Source organism: Oratosquilla oratoria, chromosome 3 (assembly GCF_046742065.1).
Source record: "Oratosquilla oratoria isolate Oo_2021 chromosome 3, ASM4674206v1, whole genome shotgun sequence".
Lineage (NCBI taxonomy): Eukaryota > Metazoa > Arthropoda > Malacostraca > Stomatopoda > Squillidae > Oratosquilla > Oratosquilla oratoria.
The window spans coordinates 15,455,194-15,479,952 of record NC_134779.1 but is presented as its reverse complement, the minus strand read 5'-3'; the positions used below and the strand labels follow the sequence as shown (position 1 = coordinate 15,479,952).

General features: G+C 38.3%; 1 protein-coding gene across 17 annotated transcripts in view; it reads right to left on the bottom strand.

The window, feature by feature from the left end:
- Positions 1–2,133: 2,133 nt before the first annotated feature.
- Positions 2,134–24,759, bottom strand: part of LOC143020754 (monocarboxylate transporter 10-like) — a 57,192-nt gene continuing 34,566 nt past the window's right edge. For 4 of the 17 annotated variants that reach the window (XM_076177480.1, XM_076177497.1, XM_076177489.1 and 1 more), the window contains 2 exons: positions 11,261–11,287; positions 2,134–10,851 (listed from right to left, as the gene is read on the bottom strand). In XM_076177480.1, the coding sequence (XP_076033595.1) occupies positions 10,730–10,851; positions 11,261–11,287 (149 nt within the window). In that variant the 3' untranslated portion in view covers positions 2,134–10,729. Of the gene's footprint in view, positions 10,852–11,260; positions 11,288–23,432; positions 23,642–24,759 lie in introns of those variants that run through there. The other 13 variants (XM_076177569.1, XM_076177592.1, XM_076177560.1 and 10 more) reach the window with 6 other exon arrangements.

Here is a 24,759-nt window from a genome sequence, read left to right as displayed (position 1 = left end):
CTCAGAGGCTGAAATATACTGTGTAGATGATCATCTCATAGACATAGTGGATTGATTCTGGGTGCAGGGGGAGACCCCAATGTTCCACCTGTCGAGAGACGTCACATAACCTGGTGAGGATACAGCAGAAAGGTTTTACTTTCTTTAGGGGACTTGATGCAGCCCAAAGTGATTTCTCCCCATCTTCTCTTTTTATGCATGAGAGGATGGAGAAAGTGAGTTGCCAATTAAGTAGTGTCCTTGCTGTCTTGTTACATTGCTTCTGACCCAGGCCAGTTCGTGAGAAACCTGAATGCCCCCTCATCCATGAGGAGCTACGATGAGAGGGAAGAGAGGTGTAGCAGTATTTGGTTGGGGTTACAATGGAAGTGCCAGTGGGGTCTCTTCAGATGAGCGTGGGTACTCTTGGACTGCCACTGCCGGCAAATGTAACAGGTTGGCTACATAAAGTGGCTTAGCGGGTAATGTAAACTTTCTTCGGTTTTCTAGGTTTTATTTGTAAAGATGATCTGGGATTACAGCTTGGGGTATAATCTTCCAAAGGTGAGGCTAGGGAGAGTTTCTCCCCTAGCTCCTCTCCTAATTTCCTCACCTAGGCTACCCTCTCTGGCAAGTGTGGTCGCTGTAAAGTATTCATTAGTTACATCAGTGTTTTTGTGTGGGGTTGCCTATACTTATCTTCTATAGTAACACAAGTGGATTAGTTGTATTGCAGTGGAGGTTTTAAGTACTGTATTTATGTTCGTTAATGTGTCATGAAATGGTGGATTGATTGTCATTACAATTATGTAACTTGGTAGGTATAAGGAAAGGTTAATGAACAGTCTGGTGACATTAGGTACTTGTGTCGGTTTCTTGCTGGATGATGGTGTGATGGTGTTGTTATGATATGTTTGTATTCTCCGAGTCAGTTTTGATTAGGAAATTGTGTAGTCAGCAAGCTTGGAGTATTGGTAAAGATGGGTACCTTCTTGCATGCATGTGGATCACATGTGAGCTATCAGTATGTTAGTAATGGTATATGGATACAGAGGGTGGTGGATGGGAGTGTAATGGGTACTTGCCTTTTTACTTGGTTACCTCCCTTGTAAGGGAAGAAAAGCCCTTGGCATATAGATAGGAGGGTTGCTGATATCTCCTCATTTTGATTTCTTCTCAGTTTATGTAGCAGCTAAATTGACCTTGCTGAGGGTGACTCCCCATATTTTGAAAGAAGCTATGTTTAAGGCATCCCCTCAAGCCCCTTCCCCATATGGGGCAACCAGAGTGGATTTTGAAATAGGGCTGCTCAGTCATGCAGGCTGCTGCCAAAATGTACTACCTTTTCAGTCTTTGTACTGTACACCTAGGTCTCTTAATCCAGCACTTGCTAACCACCACTTCTGTGGACGTTTGGACCCAAGACTTAAACTCACCTCAGGAATTGGTGTTTTATGGCCTGGACCAATTCCCAAAGTGGGCTTCTGTCCTGGGCCCAAACATCCACACAAGTTTGGCAAGTGTTGCATTAAGAGACCTAGGTGTACAGGGTGACTACTAGGCCTGCCCTTGGTGCTTCTGGAAATCCCCATCTCCTGCCACCAGTATAATGTATCTTTGCTGGAGGACTGAGTTAGGAATAGGAAGAATGACATTATTATTAGATAGTTGGAGGAAAGTTTTGACACAAAGTTAATATACCTCACACATAGCATCAATTTCTGTCATGTTAAGCACCATAGGGAGGTAGTAATGTAGCACTTTTCCTCAAGGAAGGAAGATCTGGAGGAGGAAAACCTAGCCCCCTTCATCATTGGTTTATAAGGACTACATACTCCAGTAATCCCTCCATTCCTTATTTGCAAGTAGGAATAAAATTTTGCTAAGAAACACTACCTAAAGTAAGAAAAATTATATAGATAAGTTATTAATATTTAAATATGTATACCATAAGCTGTATCATAGCTACGGTACACATATATGAACAGAAAAGGTGATAGGAAAGCTTGGGCTAGTATTCTTGATGTTTCAACTACATTTGTGGAAATGTCAGTAACTAGTGTTCCTGATCCAACATGGGCTTTCCTACATGCACACACACAAGTCTCACCTTTATACAAATCCACATATGCAAAGGTTAATAATATGGTTGAATTAAGCATCAAAATTATATGATTTTTTATTTCAAAAAGGACAATGCAAAAAACAAAAAACAAATAACATTATCCATTTACATCTGCTGATAATACCCCTCCTTATACCTGTTCAGATGTTACTACAAATTTACAATACTTACAGTGTAATACCATTTCCCTTTCCCAGTAAGTGTGAGCCTAAAATAATAAATCTTTTTCCTCCCTTAACTGTTTATCTTCCATAGACTTTATGTTGAAATTATCTTTTCCTGACAGTGAGAAATTAAAGAATAAATAAATAAAAATGAGAGAAAATTGGGGGAGACTTGTCCCTCTGGGCTGTTTGCTCCTGTGATAATGTGCATCCCAGGCCAACAGCACCTATCTTTTTAACATTCACCCAGCAACTATGTGCACTAATGTATCTTACATACACTGGAAGCAAGGGAGAAGGCTTTAGCTCCCAATAGATAATGGGCAGCAAAATATTATAACAATGAAATCTAATTTTTTGCCAAAGTAGCACTTGTACTCATGTTACACTCGTTCAATAAACCATTACCCACAATGTGAGGTGGCTAGGAACAGGATAGGAACATTCTCATACCTTTCACTCCCATTGCATATATACCTTTCATTTGTTCATAGCAAAACAAATGTAAATATTGCACCCCACCACTTGCCCAGCAATGCTGCTGGTTCATCCCTGGTGAGATTAGTAACAGGTACCTGCAAGTGGTGGTCCTTCAGAAGAATGGTCTCCCTGCTGCTCGTCTTCAAAAACTCATCAACACCCTCGTCTCCATCTGGAGATGCAGCCCTGAAGAGCCAACATTTGGTCTCTGGATCAAGCCCATGATCTTCCTTTATTACATATATTTCCTCCACCTTACAAAGAGAGTTGAGAGCTGGTGACCACACCCTCCTCCTAGCACTATAGGTTATGACATCAAAATGGTTCCACAATAATACAACAGTCAAACATTTCATCCCATGGATCTACTGGAGGGCCTAAGAACTATTGATTGCTGTCCATACTGGGACTGGGTGTCCAGTCATTGAGGCTTGGTGCACCCTTCTCATGGATAGGATCATTGCCTTAGTTACTTTCTACATCCATGATACTATGTTTTTCCTTTCCCCCCCTCCTTTTCTATCATCTCCATTTTATTTTGTAAACTCTTGATGATTTCCCAACCTTGTCTGTCCCATCACTCTCCTTCCTGTTCAAAATTTTCTTGTTTGCCTTGATATTTCTTCACATTCTATAATTATGCTTTTGAATTTTACCCATTCTCCTTCAACATTACATTCTCGCCCCTTTTAATTTGTTTTCAAACTTTTTGACATTTTCTATAAGCCATCTCTTCCTTATTGAAATCTAACATCACTTTCAGTATTGCCTTCCCTTTCTGATCCCCACACAAAGTTGGATTTAGATTTCACCCATAATCTCTACAAAGCACACTGAAATCCATGATTCTTTTCATTACTCATCAAGTCATTACTATACTCATAAACCAATTACTCAAACCAATAATTTTCTCTCTCTTCATGGTGCTAGCAGGTTTTCATTTACCAGTACCTCTCCTTCTCTTTAAAATAATCTCAATGTTATCCTTGTCTCCTTTCAGTATAATATTCTAATGTCTTTTATTTTCAATCACAGAAGCCACTCTGCCAGGTCTTAAATACATTCACCACTCCCGTGTACCTCTAGTATTTAACATTTTGCTGGCAATAACCAGCACTTCTATCTTTGAGGACAATATTGTGCTGAAGGTGTGGAGTCATAAATTTGAGGAGGGCAGTAGAAAGAAGGTAAAGTAGAAGTTAAAAGTGAGCAACATTCTTCTTTCAGTGGATATTAGTTTCCACTAATAAAAGAAAGTTGTGTGACTTTGGTCTATGAGGATGTCACTAAACTTACTTGCACAGTCAGTATCCTAGATGGGGGTTCAACATAGAGTATTTACATAAATAAATCTAACAAATCTGTAATTATGAGTTTGTGCTACATGTAAGCTCAATGGTATTGTGCAAATGTATATCAACCATTAAATAATCAAACATGCACAAAATAACAAATGTGCTCCACTCAATCAAATGTATGTATATGCATACCTATATATACCAATACGTTATCAGTGTATCCATAAACACACTTGGGCTCTGTATGTACAAGTGTTATGTTCAAGGTACATTAATAACTATCCTGGTTTCAGAATTCCAAAATATACAAAACACATCCTATCAAAAAATCTGTACATAATATAGGTTGTCAACACACACACACATACACAAGTCTTCACAATTTGCTCCTTGTTTTCCAATATCATCCACATGACTGACTTCCCTTAATCCAGCTCACAACTAATGACAATATTTCCCTTCTGTTCCTTCTCTAAATTAGTTGTGTTCATTTTAGTTTCTAACTTAATTTTCTTGTTCTTGGTAGGTGCCATGATGTAATCTGTTCATATTTTGCTAGAAACACTTCCACCATGCAATAATAATGAAACACATCACTGTTCTTTACTGTGCCAGATTGAAAAGTAGCAGCACATCACTGCTTTAAGAAAGAAAAATTTTTGAGTTGCATATCCATTTTCACAAACTAGGTAAATTTAGCAATGTTTAAGAATTTAATTTTTCTGGTAGATCTCACATAGTAGGTGGATTGCAGGCAGTGTAAATTTGTGAAATACAAGGTCCTGTTTCTTATAATTAAGTCAATATAATTAGGTAGACATACACCACAAGCATAGCTCTTCTCCTGTACAGTATACTACAATTTAGGTAAACACTGGATAAATACATCATATTGGCTCCCAGCCTTACATATAGAACTTGTGAAGAGAGGTCAAGAATACTGGGCATACCAGTGTTGAAGGGAAAAAGTTAGACAATAATGCAAGTAGAAAAAATTGATGTAAGGGCTCTTCATTTCGAATGGGAGACTAGAGTATCATGAGGTCATGGGAACAAATTAAAGAAGTACTGGAGGGTGTTACAAAAATATATATATAATTTTCCATGAAGATGTTTCCCTCTCACTAAAAGAGAAACAATGGGTGACAGATAAGAGTGGGATGGGTGCATGCCTTAGCTGGCTACCTGTCTTGTAAGGGGGAAAAAGGCTTTAATATATAGATTGGATATAAAGATGTACCATCTCTATGAATAGCTTTAAAGATTTCCAAGTGAAACCCATAAGACAAATTGAAAAGTATGATAGTTGGAGAAAAAGTGAAAAGACTCCAGAGGCATTTACCTAATTGTATTTGGATGCTTGCTGGTTAAGTGGCTAAGAGTGTTGCTATCTGTGGTGGAGGTTGAGGTGACAGCAATTCAAACACTACCACCAGCAAGTTGGACCAAGGGCATGGTTAATTAAATTCCATGCTACAAAGTCCTCTGCCAGAGGCACCATCGAAGCCTCCTGATAGGGGGAGTTTGTGACATCAAACTGAATCATCATCATCAGTGAGCAGGAAAGGAGCTCTGCTCTTTGGGTTCCTGGTTTTCTTAAAAAAAAGTTAATGCCTCTATACAAAAGACTGTATCATGTCATCCTTCTGGCATATGGTTATCTTCAATTTGTTCTCATGATCTCATGATGCCTTTCCATTACAAACTGTGTATACCTATAAATTGTGGTACTTTCTTGTATTTTCTGAAAATGTGAATTAAGTACACTTTATGCAAATTCACACCAAAATTTCCTAGACCTCATATGTTACATGTATATAAGGACTGGTGTAAATATGGACCATTAATGTGTACCTGCCCATCATCTTGTGAGATGAACATCCATATACACAGATATTAATACAGCATCGGCTCTCCCACATATTGCAATATAGAGAAACAAAGAAAAAACCCTTGAAACATTTCTTTGCCCGATAGTGTCTCAGAAGCAAATGTGTATAATAAAAACAATGAAAGATGGACAAACAGAGCTACACTGAGAAAATGAAATGGCTTAAGCTTCTTGTAAGTGGTGTTGAATTGTTGAGAGATGATAATAATAATAGAAATAATGAAAGTTGTTGCCTCAAGACTGAAAACCCACATCCTGAGAGTGGCTGGCATGTTCCATGGGTCCTCTCATAGATTTCTCTGGGAAGAAACAATGGACTGTTGTATTTACCTAACTGGAAATGTAGGAAAGGAGTTACACACATTGTCCCATCACTTTTTCTCCATTGATCAGATTTGGTTTTAAAATGGTTTGTGGTTTTAGACTGGATTATGACCTTTAATTCCAAAAACTGACACACCTATACAGTAAACTATTAGTGTGAAACTGTTTCTATGTTGTTGGCTTGTAGTAGTAAGCAATAACCAGGTATGAACATTCCTTAATCCTAAAGGTAAAATATAATTTTAAGTTGGTGCATAATGAGAACTTCATTGCAGTCTGAGACTTAGTGCCAGTCCCTTGGAGCTGCACCTCAAGGTGGAAGTGAAGATGTTGACAGGTTTTGAAGATGGACACAAGGGAGATTGTTTTCTCTTACGTTCATCTCACAGGACCACCACTTGCAGATACCCATCACTGGTCCCTGTCCAGAGACGTGGAGAAGTAGAAGCAAGAGCTTCATAAAGAATTAGGACTAGCTCATAAGCAACTATGATAAAGGATGGTTTCACCAGTTCAAACATCATCACTGCATAGTTTCAAGAAGTATGTAGTGGAAAATATTCAGCAGAAATGGAAGCCACAGTGCATTTGTTGATGAATTCACAAAGTAGTTTGTTATGAAAAATTAAGCTCCATTATATATACATAATCATGCAAATAACAATTGTTGCCCCAAGTTAACGACTGGAAGCTGACAGCCCCACAGCAACTGGCAACAGCAGACCCTTCCATCAATGTTGTTTTAGTATAATATTGTTTCTACATCATTGGCTTGTAATAGGTGGAAAGACATCTTAAGTAAGCAGAGAAAATATGTGCACAGTCCAGAGATTGAGCATCAGCCCCTTGGGGCTGCACCTCTAGATGGAATCAGGATGTTAATGGCTTTGAAGATGAGCACCAGAGAAAATATTTTTTGACATCCAACTTGCTGGACTAAGACCTGTTGGTACCCATCATTGGTCCCTACATGTAATAACAACTTATCTTGAGTTTCACTGATTGGAAACCCACAGCTCCATAGTGGCTGGCAACAGGCCTTGGGCCCTCCCTCTCTGGGAGAAAATGCTGGACAGTTGTGTTGTATTAGTGTAAGACTTGTTACCAGTTTAGAGGTGAAAGAGGGGAGCAGTTACTGGTTGCCTATTCACCTTGTGTGAAATAGTGGAGGAAATGAAGTCAAAGTCAAAAGAGAATTTGGACCAAACCAGAGACCAAGTGCCAGCCCTTTGTGGTTGCACCTCTAGATAGAGGTGTGGAGATTGACAGGTTTTGAAGATGGATGGCAGGAAGGACCACCTCTTGTATGCATCTGTATCAAGAGCCTTTTCCCCTTTGTAATGTAAGAGGGGTGGCCAAGTCAAAGTCTCAACTCTTCACAGAAGAAAAATACCGAGAGGGGATCCCCAGTCCCCTAACTCTATCCCCAATGAGTCGTCTTTAATGACATATGGGAACAAGATGGTGGCATTCTTATCTCTTCCAGAGCTGCAGTAAGGCAAATACAGATTGTGTGTATATGTGTGACCCTTAGATATTTTTCCACTCTCCAAACATGTATTACATTCCTCAGATTGCATATCTCAACTGCATTCACCTTGTTTCAGCTGCTAACACCCAAACTGACCCTTTATATCATTGACAATGTTTACCCCATCTTGACATTCTTTGGTGCTCTTGCTTTTTTGAAATCAGTAGTCTCTAATTTTCTTCCCAGCATTATTCTACCTCCATATCCAGTCCAAACTATTTTCATTTTAACTTAATTTTTTGAGTCTCTCATAACTCTTTCTCCATCCTCATCACTACTGATATTTATTCTCGGCTTCCTCCTTTAAGAGCTCATCAAGGATTGCTGCCAATTCTGGTGCCTCTTTCAATATTTCCCATCAGTACATCTTCATATATACATATGAATATACACAATTAAGTAAATACAATTACATACATACATGTCTTTTCATGCAATTGACTTTTGCCTCTCTGAAAGACATCGCTTGTGCCATCTCCACAATTGTGAAGCTTGTCCTCAAAGCCTTAATGGTAAAGGGAGGCCAGAACTAATTTTGTCATGTTACTCTTTGGTAGAACATGAATATGAAACTGATTACAATGAATGAGTACAATGATAACCCACGAGTTCACAGTTAGGCTGGATTGAAAACAATAAATAGGTGAAAGAACACATTAATAATGAAACGCACAAATGACTATGTTAGCTCAGCAACAAATGTTGCAATGTGTCATTTAGACATTTATCTACAACTTTATACTATCTATGAAGAAAGTTTATGCCCTTAAATACTTGCTTGGTGAAGTTGTTTCTACCTACTTCTAAATTAAATCTATGTCCTGAGAACTTGAGGCCTCTTGTTTCTCATCTGATCTGTATTCAGTGAGAAAAAATTATGCGAGACTATCAATTCCCTTCAGATTTTCTATCATGGCGATGCCCAGGTGACATACTTGGTATGTTTTATTTTGGCTCGTGTCACAGTTTTATCCAAAATAAGGTTCTGAAAGTTTAAGACTCAACTTATCATCACTGCCAGTCATCCTAGTATTAATCAGAATAAATCTGTATTAAAATCTTGTACCTCCATCACATCCCCAAATCTCCACTATTTTAGAGAAAACATGCATCAATATTTTGAGCAGTTTTCACATAATTTGTCTCCAATATTTGGCATCTGTTTAGTAGCTTGCAGCTATATCCTTTCAGTCTGTTTTTGTTTTTAACAAGATTTGGAGACCATTCAGAAATAGCATATTCCAAATATGGACGGACTAATCTACATAGTTGTTAATGACAACTGGACTTTTAAATCAAAAGTTCTTGAATCTTCAGCTTTGCTGAGGCAGAAATGAAGTTATTAGGTAATTTAAGACATTTACACAAAGATTCTTTCCACTCTCAACTTTAGTTTTCCCGAGCACTGAAATTTTTACCTATGTGTACAGTACTAAGAGTCAAATTTCATTACCCACGTTTTAGAGTAAGTTTGTGTTTCTGCATATTATATATACAATTGACTTGAATGGTCATTTGTTATTCTGCATAGTTTTGTATCATGTACAAATTTGGATGCAGTAGATTTCTGTCTTATGACTTGTTGGTTTTTATGTAGAGTGCACATACCTGAACATTGGCTCAAGAATGAAAGCCTGAGTAATCCAGTCATACCATCCTTCCAGCCAGAGGTTTTGCCATTCAGAATAATGCACTGTTATCTAATTCTAATTCAAGAAAGTACGTTTTTTTTAATGCCAAGCATTGCAAGTTTAGTTAGTTATCTCTTTGAGACAGTATAAAAAGATTTTTCAAAATCTATATGTAATCTATAATGTTCCTTTCATGATAGCTTAAGGTACCTAAGGTACCTACATTGTAAAATTCAAGTACTGGAGAGATAGTTATGAAGAAGGGGAGGGGGAGGAAGTCTGGTGGTGAAGCGATGAAATGAAGTAATGGTATGGGATCTCAGGAGGTTGTGAAAGAGGAACAGAATTTAACTATGTTTTCGATATCCTTCTCAAGAGGGATAAAGGACAATGGGTTTCTGCATATGTTATTTCTACATGACAGGTATCTGGAAGGATCCTCACCTTGCATCTTGTCTATGAAATACATCAACATCCTCACCTCATCCTTGAAGGACAAGCACTCCATGTCCACACAGGGTCTATGAGTTCCCTAACACATGAAATTTCTATTCTTCTTCCACTGCACTTTTCACATATGAAGAACAGACAACCAGTGGCTGTTCTCCACCACTTAACTACTGACACAGAAACAGCCCCAAACAACATGGTAATATATTTCTTGGAGACCTATGGGAAGCCAAGGAGATTAGCTGCAATGGGGGCATAGGTTTCTGGTAGGAGAAATATAAGGCAATAGTAAGAGTGGAAAGGGACAAGGAAAATAATATTAACCTCCCCTGTTCCTTTAGTTTGGGGAACAAGTAAATGCACTAGTTATGGTAGGGGGTTGGTGATCTCGCCTCTTTGTGTGATGAGGTGTACATGGTCAATGGATTAGTTCTAATCCCCTTTTCCCCAGTTCTGGCCTCCCTTTCTCCAAAGAGCTGAAAAAAATATGAATGTCTGGACAGTCCAGTCCAATCACCCAGCCTTATTCCAATCCTGGTTCTAACAAACTTCTAGCTATGGGGGTTCCAACACTTTGGTTTATGGGTGTGGGTGTGTATACACACACACATACACATATGCATATAGTACATAAAACTTAAGTATTCTTTTATCACAAAAAATTCTTCAGCCCAATATAAATGTGGAAAGCCAAGTTAATATAATTTTTATTTCTAAATTGTGCAACCTATATATATATATATATTTTTTTTTATGAATGTATGAATATTTCATTCATGAGATATAATTCAAGGGTTTTGATTGCATAAATTATTCGACTACGATATGTTGAACTGATGACTGATCTAAAGTTCAACTAAACACTAGATTCCCTTTCCAAAAGGGCGAGCCTCCTGACATCATACTGCAAGACCTCCTCCTGTTGCCCTAATGGTGGTGGTGATTGTTGCCATGGTGATTTCTCAGGGTCGTCTTCTGCTGATGGAGAAAGAAGGGAAATATAAGTCTGAATGTTTTGGTTTCACACTGATCAGTACAGCAAATGAACAACAGCTGGGTCTCCAAAACTTAAAATCCATTGTATAGCTCCTTAGACTGACAAGAACATTAAAAAATGTACAAGAAAAAAGTAAAAAGAAACCTTGCAAAAGCCAACTGGATGTTATGCAGCACACTTAGGAACAAAGAGAAAGGGTATTTGTGATGAAAGCAACACACATCAGATCAAGCAAGTTTTTGTGCAGACATACATGAACAGTGACTTGCACAGTGAACAACCAGTAACAAACAATTTTATGCAAGGCGCTGAAAATTATGCTGCCAGAATAATAGGTCATACAAATGCCACACTTATGCTGGGCTGAAGGGCACAACCTTCTACGCTTACCCTTTCTTCCCATCCCCCTTTGTAATGCTGCAATTGAAAAAAAAATATAAATGGAAGAAAAAATCACTCTTGAATAATGGTTTGAAAAAAATATTTCAGAAGTTAAAAGTTTAATTTCTTCCCTCTTGCTCCTTACGTAACAATTCTAAAAATACGTTGGGTTACTGGGACAAAACCTATGTATAAACAGGTCCAACCATTGCCAAACAAACCAAATTAGCACACAGTGCACAACAAACTTTTCCATCCACCAAATATGAAGTGATACCACTGCAATGTACTTTTAGGAGACAAGTAAAATATATCAGTATGAAATATATAATATAAATCATACTACTTCTGAAGGCACAATGGGTTGTACTGGTATCACTGGAAAGTATACTGTATAGATGTGTACAGAAGTCTGATGAAATAATAAGTTGTCAGCTTTCTTACAAATATTACTGTTTGTTCTTGTATGTAACTGGCTACATATTCTTATTTGGATCTAGATAAATTGTCTTTTTCTCCTTTAACCTTTAATTAAAGGAGAAGTTAGTATACGCTAACATGTTTAAACTTAAAATATCGAGCCATGCAGTAGTAGCTCACAGCTAGAAGAAATTGGGGGAGTGCAAATATATACTACACAATAACAAAACACATCAAAGGGAGCTAGTGATTGGGAAATATCTTGTGTGTTGACATTGTGTTGCACATATTTGCAGTCCCTACATTTCACATCATCATGAGCCACTACCAGAACTAAGATATGTTGCATTATTACTTTGTTGTACTCTTCTTACCAAAAGGGTACCGCACAGCTAAATGAAATTGTCGGGTATGAGCCATAGTAAAATGACAAATATCCCTCAAAATATAAAGGGCTCATCAAAGTCAAGTTCAAACCTTTGTTCCTACAATAGGAATACCTTAAAGCAGAACAAAATTACCATTAACCTAAACAGAATGTCAAATACCATTTGAAAAAGGAGTTAAGACACATCAATAAAACAGCAGTACCTAAAGCCTAAATAAATGGAATAAATTGGTATTACCCAGAATAAGAGAGAGAGAAGTATATAAAAGTATCTGGCATACAGTGTCTGTCATAAAAGAGGTTACCAGATTATCAGCTATAAAAGGGGCACAACTTCTGATTGAAACTATTCCTTAAAAAACCAAGATGGAGTCCTACATCTTTGCATAATATGAATACAGTGGAAATAATTTTGCATCCTTCATGATATAGATGGGATAGACATTTGGCTATCTGTGTACTTGCCAAGGGAAAGTTTGATTCTTTTAGGTGAAAGGTTACCTGGTTCACAATTTGAGATAATCTTGTTCAGACTGGCTACTGTAAAATTCTCTTCTACAGAGACTACTTCAAGTAGTATTGGAATATGGTAGTCCTGCACAGCATAGCTTGCTCTCATGTAAAAACTAGGCCCATTTGTGATATTTCATATTTCTTCCAAATATTATCACTTCACCCTAAGCTGCAGAACATCCCTTAAAATTATACTTTTATTCACATCACATACCACTGGCTTTTTCCCCTTTACGTGGGAGGTAGCCAAAGTCAAAAGGCATATACCCACTCCCACTTACCACCCCTCCACTTTTATTCACAATTTCTATAAAACAAAATCCAGTCTGCCCACATAAATAAAGAGCACACAAAGATCCCCATTTTAGCAGACAGACCATACATGGAAAGATCCAAAGTATTGAAATAACAATAATTATTGTCTTAAGCTTCACTGACTGGAAACCCACAGCTTCACAGTGGCTGGCATCCTCTGGCCATCCCATCGATCTCTCTGGGAAGAAACTTTGGACTGTAGTCTGTATTGTAAATTTATTAGTGTGGGACTGTTTCTTTGTCACTGGCTGAAAGAAGCACAATTGATACTCAGAAAGCACTGTTACATTCCAAGAGAGGCTGCCTTATTCAAAACTCTTATTTAAACATAATTTCCTCATAAGAAACAATAGTAATAGGGGAGGGTGACATTTCTGCACTTTGAGATAATTTACTTAATCTGGAACTTGTGCTACTCTAACTAGGTCATACAAACAAAAACACACGCTCGTCGTCGCTGTCGTCGCGCGACCAAGAAGAAGAGGATTTACGACGAAAAAGGAAAACCTGGTTTGTACTGTAGGGGTGGGGAGTGAACGTGAGTGCCCGAAATGGTATCTATGCAGTGCTAGTTAATTGTGTTAACTCGAAATTAGCAAAAATGAATGAAAACGACTCGAAAGCCAGTTGCGAATCAGAGCCATCTGGCGGCAATCCACTGAACCGCGATGTAAACAATAACAAAAGAACGTATTATGACAATGATTTCTTAGGGTTTGGTAAGTACGAAAGAAAGAACTTAAGTAGATTATTAGAGATAGAGAGAGAGATGAGCAAAAATAGGACTCGGTGGGAAAATGAAATCATGGACTTAAGAAAAGAGGTCATTGGTTTAATTGATTGTTTATCTAAGACTAACCATGAAATTTCTGACCTGAAAAAAGCTAACTTGGATCTTACAAACGAAATTAAAGAAATGAAAAGAGACATAAATGAACTGAAGAATGATAATGAAAAGAAAACTAATGATAATAATAGCGAAAATCTAAAGCAGGAAGTGAACAACAAATTACAAGAATTGACACAAAAGATCGAAGAAAACTTAGGTGGGGACAGTATCCAGGAAATTAAGAAGTGGAAAGAAAATATTGAAAATAAAGAAATTGCTTTCAAAGAAATAGTCAAGCAGCAAATGCAAGATAATGCAAAAGACACAATCATTCAAGTGATTAACGAAAAAGCAAATTGGGTCAGGGACACAGTAGATAGGAAGAAATGTATTGTGGTTTATGGGCTTAAAGAAAAACAAGGATTGGCGAGGTACATGAGAGAAAAAGAAGAAAAAGAGACAGCAGTAGAAATCCTTAATGAAATTCAGGGGGGAGATAGTGATTCAGGCACAGACTTAGAAGAGACTTACAGAATTGGTCGCTATACTAAGGATAGGAATCGACCTCTAAAGATAAAACTAAGGTCACAAGTGGTAGTAGAAGACATATTTGAAAAAGTAGGTAACTTGGCAAAGAGTGAAAAATACAATAAGATATGGATAAAAAGAGAAATGAGTACCGAGGAATTAGAAAAAGAAAGGGCGCTAAGAGAAGAAGCAAAGGAAAAAAACTTGAAAAGATCGGAGACAGAATGCAAAGAATTCCAGTGGAGAGTAATAGACTTGAGATTAAGACAATGGCGCTTCAAAACGAACAAAACAAGGGAAGAAGAAACCAGGGAGAAGGAAGAAAATTAAAAGTGGCCTATACCAACATTGACGGACTAATTTTGGGACTGAACGAACTCAATGATTATCTGTTAGAAGCAAAACCAGACATAATGGGAATTGTAGAGACTAAACTAAGAGGTGAAATACCATCCACTGTTATCGGACAAGGTTTATACAACTACTGGATAAAAAACAGGGACAAGAAACAGGGAGGGGGAATCATGTTCTTGGCCAAGAAAGACCTAAAGGTGACAAAAATTGCAGAGGGCAAAGGTAATGCTGAATTGATCATGATAAAAGTCGAAGGCAAGAATATGAAAAGTAGAAAGTTTGTGGTGACTTATGTGCCTCCAAAAACAAGCGCTTGGAAAGAAATTGAACATACAAAAATGCTAGATGACACAAGAAAATCACTCAATGAGATACTAATGGGTAAGGGTAATCTGGTAGTTATGGGGGACTTCAATTGCAAAGAAATTTGTTGGGACAGCATGACAGTGCAAGGAGGAGATGACTCGTGGGGCAATGTACTGCTAGATATGACCATGGAGTACACAATGACCCAATGGGTCCGTGAAAACACAAGGTACAGAAATAATGAAGAGCCATCGAAACTAGATCTAATATTTACAACAGAGCCTGAAATAGTGCATAAAGTCCAGTATGAGACACCAATTGGAAAGAGTGACCATGTACTCATCGAAACTATACTAAAGGAAGAAATAGACATAGAGAGGAACGAAAAGCATAGGAAAGGAAGACTGAGGTACAACAAAACAGACTTTACAAAACTAAAGACATTCTTCCGGAATGCAAACTGGGAAATATTTTACAGGGAAGAAACAGCAGTGGAAGAGAAATGGAATATATTGATGGAAAACTACAATGAAGGGGTAAACAGGCATGTACCAAGACAAAAGCGAGAGAGAGAGTACATTAAATGTTGGTTCAACAAAAGATGCAGTGAGGCAAAAGACAGAAGGGACAAAGCTTGGAAAAAGTGGAGAAAAGACAAAAAACAAAGCAAATGGCAAATTTATGTTAACTATAGAAATGAGTATGTTAATGTGAGAAGAGAGGAGAAAAGGAACCATGAGAAGGATATTATAGACAAATGCAAAGAGCAACCCAAACTATTCTATCGGTATGTGAATGGTAAACTTAAAAACAAACAGGAATTGGTGAAACTATGCCAAGGAAACATAGAATACACAGAAGATTTAGAGATGGCCGAAGTCATGAACAATCACTTTAAATCTGTTTTCACCAGAGAGAAAATACCGAATTGTGACATAGACAAAAACAAGAAATCTCCCCTCATGAATGAGTTTACAGCATCACTAAAGGAAATATCAGAACATTTATCAAGGCTGGATGTCAGAAAATCACATGGCCCGGACGGTATTGCAAATTGGATTCTAAAGGAGTGCAAAGAAGAACTAACAGACAAAATACACATCTTAATAAACAGCTCACTCAAAGAAGGAAAGATACCCGAGGACTGGAAAAACGCTAACATTGTACCAATACACAAAGGAGGAAACAAAGAAGAACCCACCAACTATAGGCCAGTATCACTAACAAGCACCATAGCCAAAATTTGTGAGAAAATCAAGAATAGATGGGTAAAACATCTGGAAGACAATGACATATTAAACCCAAGACAATTCGGATTCAGACAAGGAAGATCATGCTCCACAAACTTAATATGCTTTTACTCAAGACTAATAGACATAGTGCAAGAAAGAAATGGATGGGCTGATTGTGCATTCCTAGACTTGCAAAAAGCCTTTGACAATGTACCACACAGAAAACTACTAAAAAAACTGGAACACATAGGAGGAATACAGGGAAACCTACTAAAATGGATAGAGGACTTTCTGACTGGTAGAAAGATGAGAGTAGTGCTCAGAGAAAAATATTCAGACTGGAAAGAGGTGATCAGTGGAGTACCGCAAGGATCTGTGCTGGCACCAATAATGTTTGCTATCTATATGAATGACATGGATGAGGACGTGAACTGCTACATGAGCTTCTTTGCCGATGACGCCAAACTGCTAAGGAAAATAGAAACTGATGAGGACTGTGAAGCACTGCAAGAAGACCTAAATAGGGTATGGAACTGGAGTCAGAAATGGGAAGTGGACTTTAATACTAAGAAGTGTAGCATAATGGAGTTTGGAAAAAGCAAAAACAGAATATCAGGAAAATATAAAATTGGAACCAAAGAAGTAAAGAAAGTAGGATCCGAAAAAGATTTGGGAGTAATTATCACGAACGACTTGTCCTATGATATACAGATTAACAAAATTGTCGGGGAGACTTACAACTTGCTAAGATCAATAAAAGTGGCGTTTACATACTTGGACGAAGACATGATGAAAAAAATATTGGTTACATTGATAAGGCCTAGATTAGAGTATGCAGCGACATTGTGGTCCCCCAGTACCAAAAAGAATATAAAGAAAATAGAAAGAATCCAAAGAGCAGCTACAAAAATGGCACCTGCACTTGCAAACCTATCATACGAAGAGAGATTGGCTAAACTGGAGTTACCGACACTGGAGCAAAGAAGAGAGAGAGGTGACCTATTGACCATCTACAGAATCATGAAAGGCACAGAGGTACTCGATAGTGAGAACTTACTTAACTGGGACAAAAGAAACACAAGAGGACATGGAAAGAAAATAAAAAAACATAGCTATAGAAGAGAACTGAAGAAAAACAGTTTTCCTCATAGAGTTTTGGACACTTGGAACAAACTGGACAATGAAATAGTATGCGCAAAAACCATTCATGAGTTTAAAAACAAACTAGACACTGCAAGATACAAAGGCGGGACAACACGAGCATAGCTCCCCTTCCCGCAAAATACAACTAGGTAAATACAACTAGGTAAAATACACATCTTCACTTTATTTACACTATATTGGAAGACATCATTGACCATTTGGAGCTACTGCAGGTTGAAGTTCTGGCTCTCATTGCACTGCTGTCCTTCTTGTGCTGTCTCTGATCATTGATTTGCCATACTTCCTCTTCTGACTTCCATGCTACTGGTGACACAGACAACACCCTTAAAGTCTGTCTTCTATAAAATTGTTCCAACTTCATTGATGTACAAGCAAGAGCACTAGCATAATCTGGTCTTCATTACTCCTGATGACACAAAATGTGCTCTCACTAAGACCCATGGTATGGGCAATGATGGAGGTTTTCTCTTATCTTAGCATTCCAAAACTTCTATCTTCTTATTTGTAAGAATCTTCCTGTTCTTTTTGACAGAATTATTATTATTTTTTTTTTTTTTCATTTTTTTCCCAGATGAGGTGGAGAAATGCTTGGGTGCCACTGTAATAGATAATATCTGTGCCATACCAAAAAACTTGGGTTAAAAGAACACTAACACTACTCAAAATGCTCTAATCATAGTGCATCCTCACTTCAAACTGATGCTCCCACCGAGGTGGTGTGGGTGTAATGTTGCTTTGTGAACACTACCCAGCTTAGGTTAGTCCATGGCACATTGCTGATTTGGAAATAATCCACAATAACAGGTTTCAATGCCTCCCCCCCCCACTCTTTTGACCAGTATTGCCTCACATTTTTTGACCTGCAGTGTAGTAGTCTCATCAAACTTGAAGTAATTGGGGTGTCTGACAAATCCTCCAATTTTCTCTCTTGAATATGGTGCAACATCAAATCAAATGCCTCTCCTCTGGGACCAGTACAAATGGTCTTCCAAGATAGACACTAAACTCATTCTTCTAATGAATATACATTTGGTTGTGAATCCTACCTGTCAGTTGTTCCCTACATTCTTCAAGTATCCAGTATTCCTATCAGACCCTGAAGCTTTCCTCACATTCATGTTTCCAATAGTTAATAAACTTCATTTGCTTTTTTCATACCTTTTAACCCAACATTCCTGTTTCTATCCTTCTCATTTGGATACTTGGAAACTTTCATTGTCTCAACTAATGCAGATGCCCATTCACTGACCTCATCTTCCAGGTTTAGATTAGGGATTACTTTCATCATGTCTAAAGTCTATCATTGACATACTCGTATCTGTAGAATAGTTCAAGTTGATCTTTAAATTATTGATATTATCTTCTCCAAAGTTCTTTCCTTCCTCTATCTGGACTCTTCTGCATTTATTTGTAGCTGTTATGTATTCATCATTTATTATATTGCTTCTTTCCTTTTTACATTTTCTCCAAGCTGCCTCACATTTTTTGTTAAACAAGTCCTCTATCCAACTCTATTTCCATTAATCCTTGGCATATACTTGCTTCCACCTGAGTTGCACTGATTTAGAAAGATATCCCACTCCACTTCAGTTTCTTTTATTCATCAATTCACTCCAGTCTTGGGCTTTCTCCTTTGTAAGGGTATACAAAACCTTCCAGTCTACCTATTAAAAAAAGTGTCTTCAACCCTGCAAAATTCATTCTACCAATTTTGTATCTACTTTGTTTATATGATTCATGTTTTGGTTTGAGTCTCCATTCAGCAACTGAAATTCAAGAGCTACATGATTACTGGTACATTTTCCTATGGAGTGTGAATACATACATGCTATGTCAGCCACTCCAAACATGCACACATATTGCACATAAATGAAAGCACATCCACATGAATATGACTCTAAATGTCCTCAAGCATGAAATGATTAAAAATCCTGAGAGCTCAAAACTAATTCTTTTCCTTTCCTATCAAATAAAAGAATGTTGATCACTTCAATTTTACTACCTCTCCTTCACCATCTCTATCACTTCACCACTTCAGTGTGATACTGTCCCCAAGGTTAAAATTCAGGGAACTTAAAAGAAAAGCTTTATATCTGTTACCACCATAACTATTCTTTCTAGTGGTGAATTTTTGTTAAGTCTCTCCAAAACTCCTTGAGTTATGTTCGTGAGAAGTGTTCTGGTTGTGTGGGCATCCTTGAATCCATGTTGGTTTGGGAAGGTGGGCAGGTTAGTTATGTTTTTCCTGAGGTCATTCTTCCATCAGCTTGTATGTGGTAGATAGTAATGAAATGGTTTTGTATGATGATGAGTTTTCTGGGTTTGTTAGGTTTTGGTACAGGAATCATTATGTACTATTTCCCAGATCGTTAGAATTTTGTTGCACAATGTACCAACAATGGATACTTGCAAGTGGTGATCCTGCAAGGTGGACATCAAAGAGTATGATCTCTCTGGTTATCATCAAACCAGTCAACATCTTTACCTCTGTCTGGAGGTGCAGCACTGAGGCTATCTGTATATATCAAGGGCTTCTCCATTATGAGAGATGTAATCAAGTCCAAAGGCATGTACATACTCCTACCCATTCCACTCCCATCCATCACCCTTTCCTCCCTCTCTTACCTTAGCTCCTTGTGGAGCCTTTATTTTCCAGATGTGGGGACGTCAATTAAGTGAATCGGCCTTGCTGAGGATTTACTATGTCTTGCTGCATTGCTTCTGACCAAGGGCAGTGGGCAAGAGCCAGGGATGACCCATCACTCATGAGGATCCATGAGCCCTGTGGCACTGATACATAATCTTACTCAGCTTAGAATCTCTATCAATTTCAACTGTATTTCTTCCATCTTTTCACAACTAGTGATTACTCTCTTCCTCCTAACTGCTACTACTACAAGCCAGTGACACAGTCAAATTATTTCTTCTAGAGAAATCTGTGGGAATGCCTGAGGATCATTCCCAGCCATGTTGGGGATGTGGGACTTCTGCCAGTAATATTTGAAGCAACAATTATCAATGTGGCCACAGATTGGGTAACCTTACTGGGAGTAGCTCTCTAGCCTACCCTTCTTTCACCTGTGTTAGTGCAGCCCATTATTATTTTATACCTTTATTTTGAGTCGTCTTTTTCTTAATTGTTGGATTCTATGCTGTGGGTGCATAGGTGTACTTCTTTTAGGGTTTTTTTTTATTTGCAGTGAGAAATATTCCTACTGTCCAAATGTATTTACTCAATTATAATATAAAGGAAGGGAGCTATGCTCATGGGGTCCTATCTTATATTTGCCAATTAATTGTCAAAGGGCCTTTTTTTTTTATATATTTATTTATTTATTATTTTTTTTTTTTTTTAAGGGGGTTGCCAAATCAAAGCATACACATCTCAAACCAACTCTGCACATATCCCACACCCAATCAAAACTTGTTCATTATCCCTCTCCCGTCTTAGCTCCTCATGAAGGAGCTAAGATAAAAGGGAAGCAAATGGATACTGGGTGCATGCCTTGGCTGACTAATTCCCTTACAATTGGAAGAAAACTTTTGGCATAGATACACTCTGCTTCAACATTCGTAATTTATACAGCAGTCTCTCTTCAATTATGTACTTTGTATTTTGACATGGACTGAAGGGATTTCTCCCCGTCTTCTCTTTTTCTGCATGAGGGGACAGAGGGGGATCACTGATTATATGGAGCTGCCTTGCTGTGGATGTGCTGTGTCTTACTGCATTACTTCTGACCCTGAGCAGTGGGGAAAATGCAGGGATGACCCATCATCCAGGAGAAACCACAAAAAGAGGGAGGGATAGATGATGAATGAAAGTGGAGTATGTGGGGATGAAATGGGTGAGAGGAGATTTATGTCTTTTGACTTTGGCTACCTCCCTTATTAGGGGGAAAAAGCCTTTGGTATATGTATGTATGCATCTCTTAAAAACTCAGAATCCAGATCCTTCCTTCCTTTTACTTCAGTCTTTACTGCTGAACTTTCTGCTATCTTTGCTATTTTACACCTTATTCATAACTCCCCTCCTTCACCCAAAATAATCATCTCTGACTAGCACAGAATCTTGCAAGCACTCTCAACCATCAACTCCACTAGAGCAGAACCCACTTATGTACATTTAAAAGGAAGATAATGGGAGAGAGAATAAACTTATCTATGTATATATAAATGGCAGATGGGAGAGAGATTATTGTCAGATAATAATGACTGGTATTTGGTTCTTGATAATGTGGCTATTACAAAGGAGGGGCATATTGGAAGTAACTAGGTGATTTGGGTAGGTGTTGTGATTAGAAGGACATTGTCATACCACATGGACAAGTGCAGTGCATGCATCTGTCTAATTATTGAAAGCTTGAAGGGCTTACAAAGAGTGTGAAAGACTGGGGTAGTTAGAGAACTCCTGTGAGGCAGCTGCCAAGGATCAAACCCAGAAATGGATTCTCTTTGAACAGTTGGAGGAGTGTTACCCAATCTTATTGATGGAGTGTCCTTGCAGCAGCAGAAGCAAGATCTACAGAAGTGCACAGACTTATTTTCAGGCTAAAAAACAGAACTGTGGCCTTCAGCTTACTGGTTTATAGGGAATACAGTTCTTTGTCAGTGTGAATAGTGTGGACCAGGTAGGTCCCATTGCAGAATACAGCTAGATCATCAATGCAAGCTGATGGTCATTTTTTTTTTCCAGAATATATTTGGTTAGCCCAGTGGATACCATGTTAAAACTTGTGAGTTTGATTCCTGGGACCCATTATGGGCTCTGTTGCATTAGTTTCCAACACACCCGGCAAGACTAGACAGGGAGGAGACCCAAATTCACCCCCCCCCCCCAAACCAGGGTTTCCCATTTCCCACTGCATGGGCTGGATGGCGAGTTTAGAGTATATTGTTCATTGCTATGGTGAAAAAGAGGATGCTGAGGACACTTCCTCAAAGGACTTTGTTGGATATTTAGAAGGGATAAATATTTTCATAAGTGTATGGCTTGATGGGACAGGAATTTGGGATTGCAGATAGGCAAAGCTCCACAGAAACCTAGGATGAGTTTATGCTGATTCCATTATTTCCAGGTCATGCCATATCCCCTTTCTATGTCAAAGAATACAGCATGGACATACTGTTTGTTTGCAAATGCAGTAGGAAATATGATTTCTTAATATTTTATTTAGAATGAGGCATCAGCAAGGGCTAAAAGGAATAGGACTTTGTCATTTTGGGTTCTTGATTCCAGTTCCACTATTAGGTGTCCATTTCCTTGGGGCCTTATTTGGTGGGATTTCCTGCACATGTTGATAGTCTTCATTTATTTTAAAGGGCGACTTGGCTGCAAGAGATGGTTCACTGGTAATATTCAGGACCAAGAATCTCAAGTAATCCAACTCAGGATCAACTGGTAACTAGTAGGGTGGGGCAAACTCTGGAATGCAGTTTCACTTGCCTCCTCCCCATAGGTCCCGAGATCAGATCCTTTATAGGGCAGCTTACTTGTGCAGACTGGTACCAAGTTGTACTCCCTCTCCTAGTATGGGACCACTGGGCCTGCACTACCTGCCATGTAGACCAAAGGCTTCCAGATATCACCCTCTCCTTCCCCCATCATCATGCTCCATCACCAAAAGACTTTGGACTGATAATGGGAAGACTGAAGGTACTGTTCTAGTTGGAGGAAAAGTTTTACAGCGATCAAGTATACTGTCAGTCGCTGCCTTCCACTAAGTATCCACCTCCTTGATCCCAGAGGCCACCACAGGATGATGAGGCTTGGGTTTCCTCCAAATATCTTATCTCTGACTTTCATTTAAAAAGTTTGCTACCCTCTTCCTAGCGTATGGCAAAGAGAACAGTGAAATTCAAAACAGATACGAGACACTAGAGCAAGTGATGTTCAAAATCTTATGTGGGTCAGATAACCTAAAAGTATGAACTTTCTTTACAATAGAAATAAACATATTTACAGTAAAAGATACACAAAAATGGCTGTATACCGGTTGATTTCTGGATGGCAAATTTAGGAATTTTGGAAAACATGTATCATATGACATGCTGAAAAACCATAATCCATATTGGGGCCAGATACAGAATAATAAACATAGGAAAAAAGAAACAGGTGAATAAAACACAAAAACTGGGAAGTAAATAGATAAAGAGACATTACAGCATACTGCTTTGGTGTTTATTCAACTGAATCTTGGAACTTCTAACTTGTTATATGTCACCACCTCTGTAGAGAGTTCTTTCTGTTCACTGACTATGCAGTTTGGATAGTTGTTCCTGCCTACTTCTAAGTACAGTGCTTACTGCTTGAGGCCAATGTTTCTCAGGTAGTTAGCATTCTGTGTGAAGATATCCTTAGTTGTGTTAACAATTCCTTCCAAAATATCTAACTCTATAGGGATGCATAATACCATCAATTGATACTCTGAATTTTGCCTCCTTTAAGGAAGGATAGGAAACAAACTAGGAAGGTTTCAAATGACTGTAAAGCTATTTGGCACATGTCAAATATTTGACACATTGCTAGCCTCTCCCCTTATTCCCTTAACTCCCTTCCCCACTTTCCTTAGATTCAATGAGACTCTGTTTCAGTTTGACATAATAGTCTATCATGGTACTACCTTCCTGTGTACCAATCACCATAGAACTATTCTGTACTATAGAATGATATGCATGGTGGCCACACTTTAGGAACTTTTATGAAGCACCCTTAAGGAACAAATCTACACATTTGTCTACATTAAAGAAGAAGGGGAAAAATTGTTCACAGAAGATTTATGAACCCCGCCCCCCCTCCTTTATTTATTTATTTTTTTCCTTCTTTACTATCACTGCCCCTCCTGTTGCATCTCTGACTTTATCCTTTACCACTTCAAAGTCTCTATCTCTTCCTTTTTCTATGCTCCTGTGATGGGAAGAAGAATGCCACCATGTTCCCATGATTGTACAAGGCAATTAAATGGGGCAGAGTGAAGGGACTAGAAATCCCCTTCTCTGTATTTTTCACCAGCAAAGAGTCCAGGAAGAAGAGAGTTTGGATGGAAGACTTCAACCAAAACCCTTGTAATTGAGTCACTGAATATATGTGGATGAGGAGATGATTGATATGTCTGTGAGAAGATGGATGCGTTAGCCATGAGTGAAACTAAACTGAAAGGGAGAGGTGAGTTGGAGTTTAGAATATTAATAAGAAAGGTATCAAGAGTAAAGAGAGGATGAGGGAAAGAGTGGCATTGTTGGTAAATGATGAAATTTGTGTGGCTGAATGAAAATGAGTGTTCGTGAATGCAGTGTGTAGGATGAGGGGGATGGGTGGACACAGAAGAAACATCAGTGAATGGTGGAATGGAAAGAGATGGGCAGTGATGGCAGAATTTATGCTTAATATAAGGAATAGTTGTGAAGAAGGAATGAGGAACCATAAGAGGTATAAAGTACAGAGGGTGGAAGTAAAAGC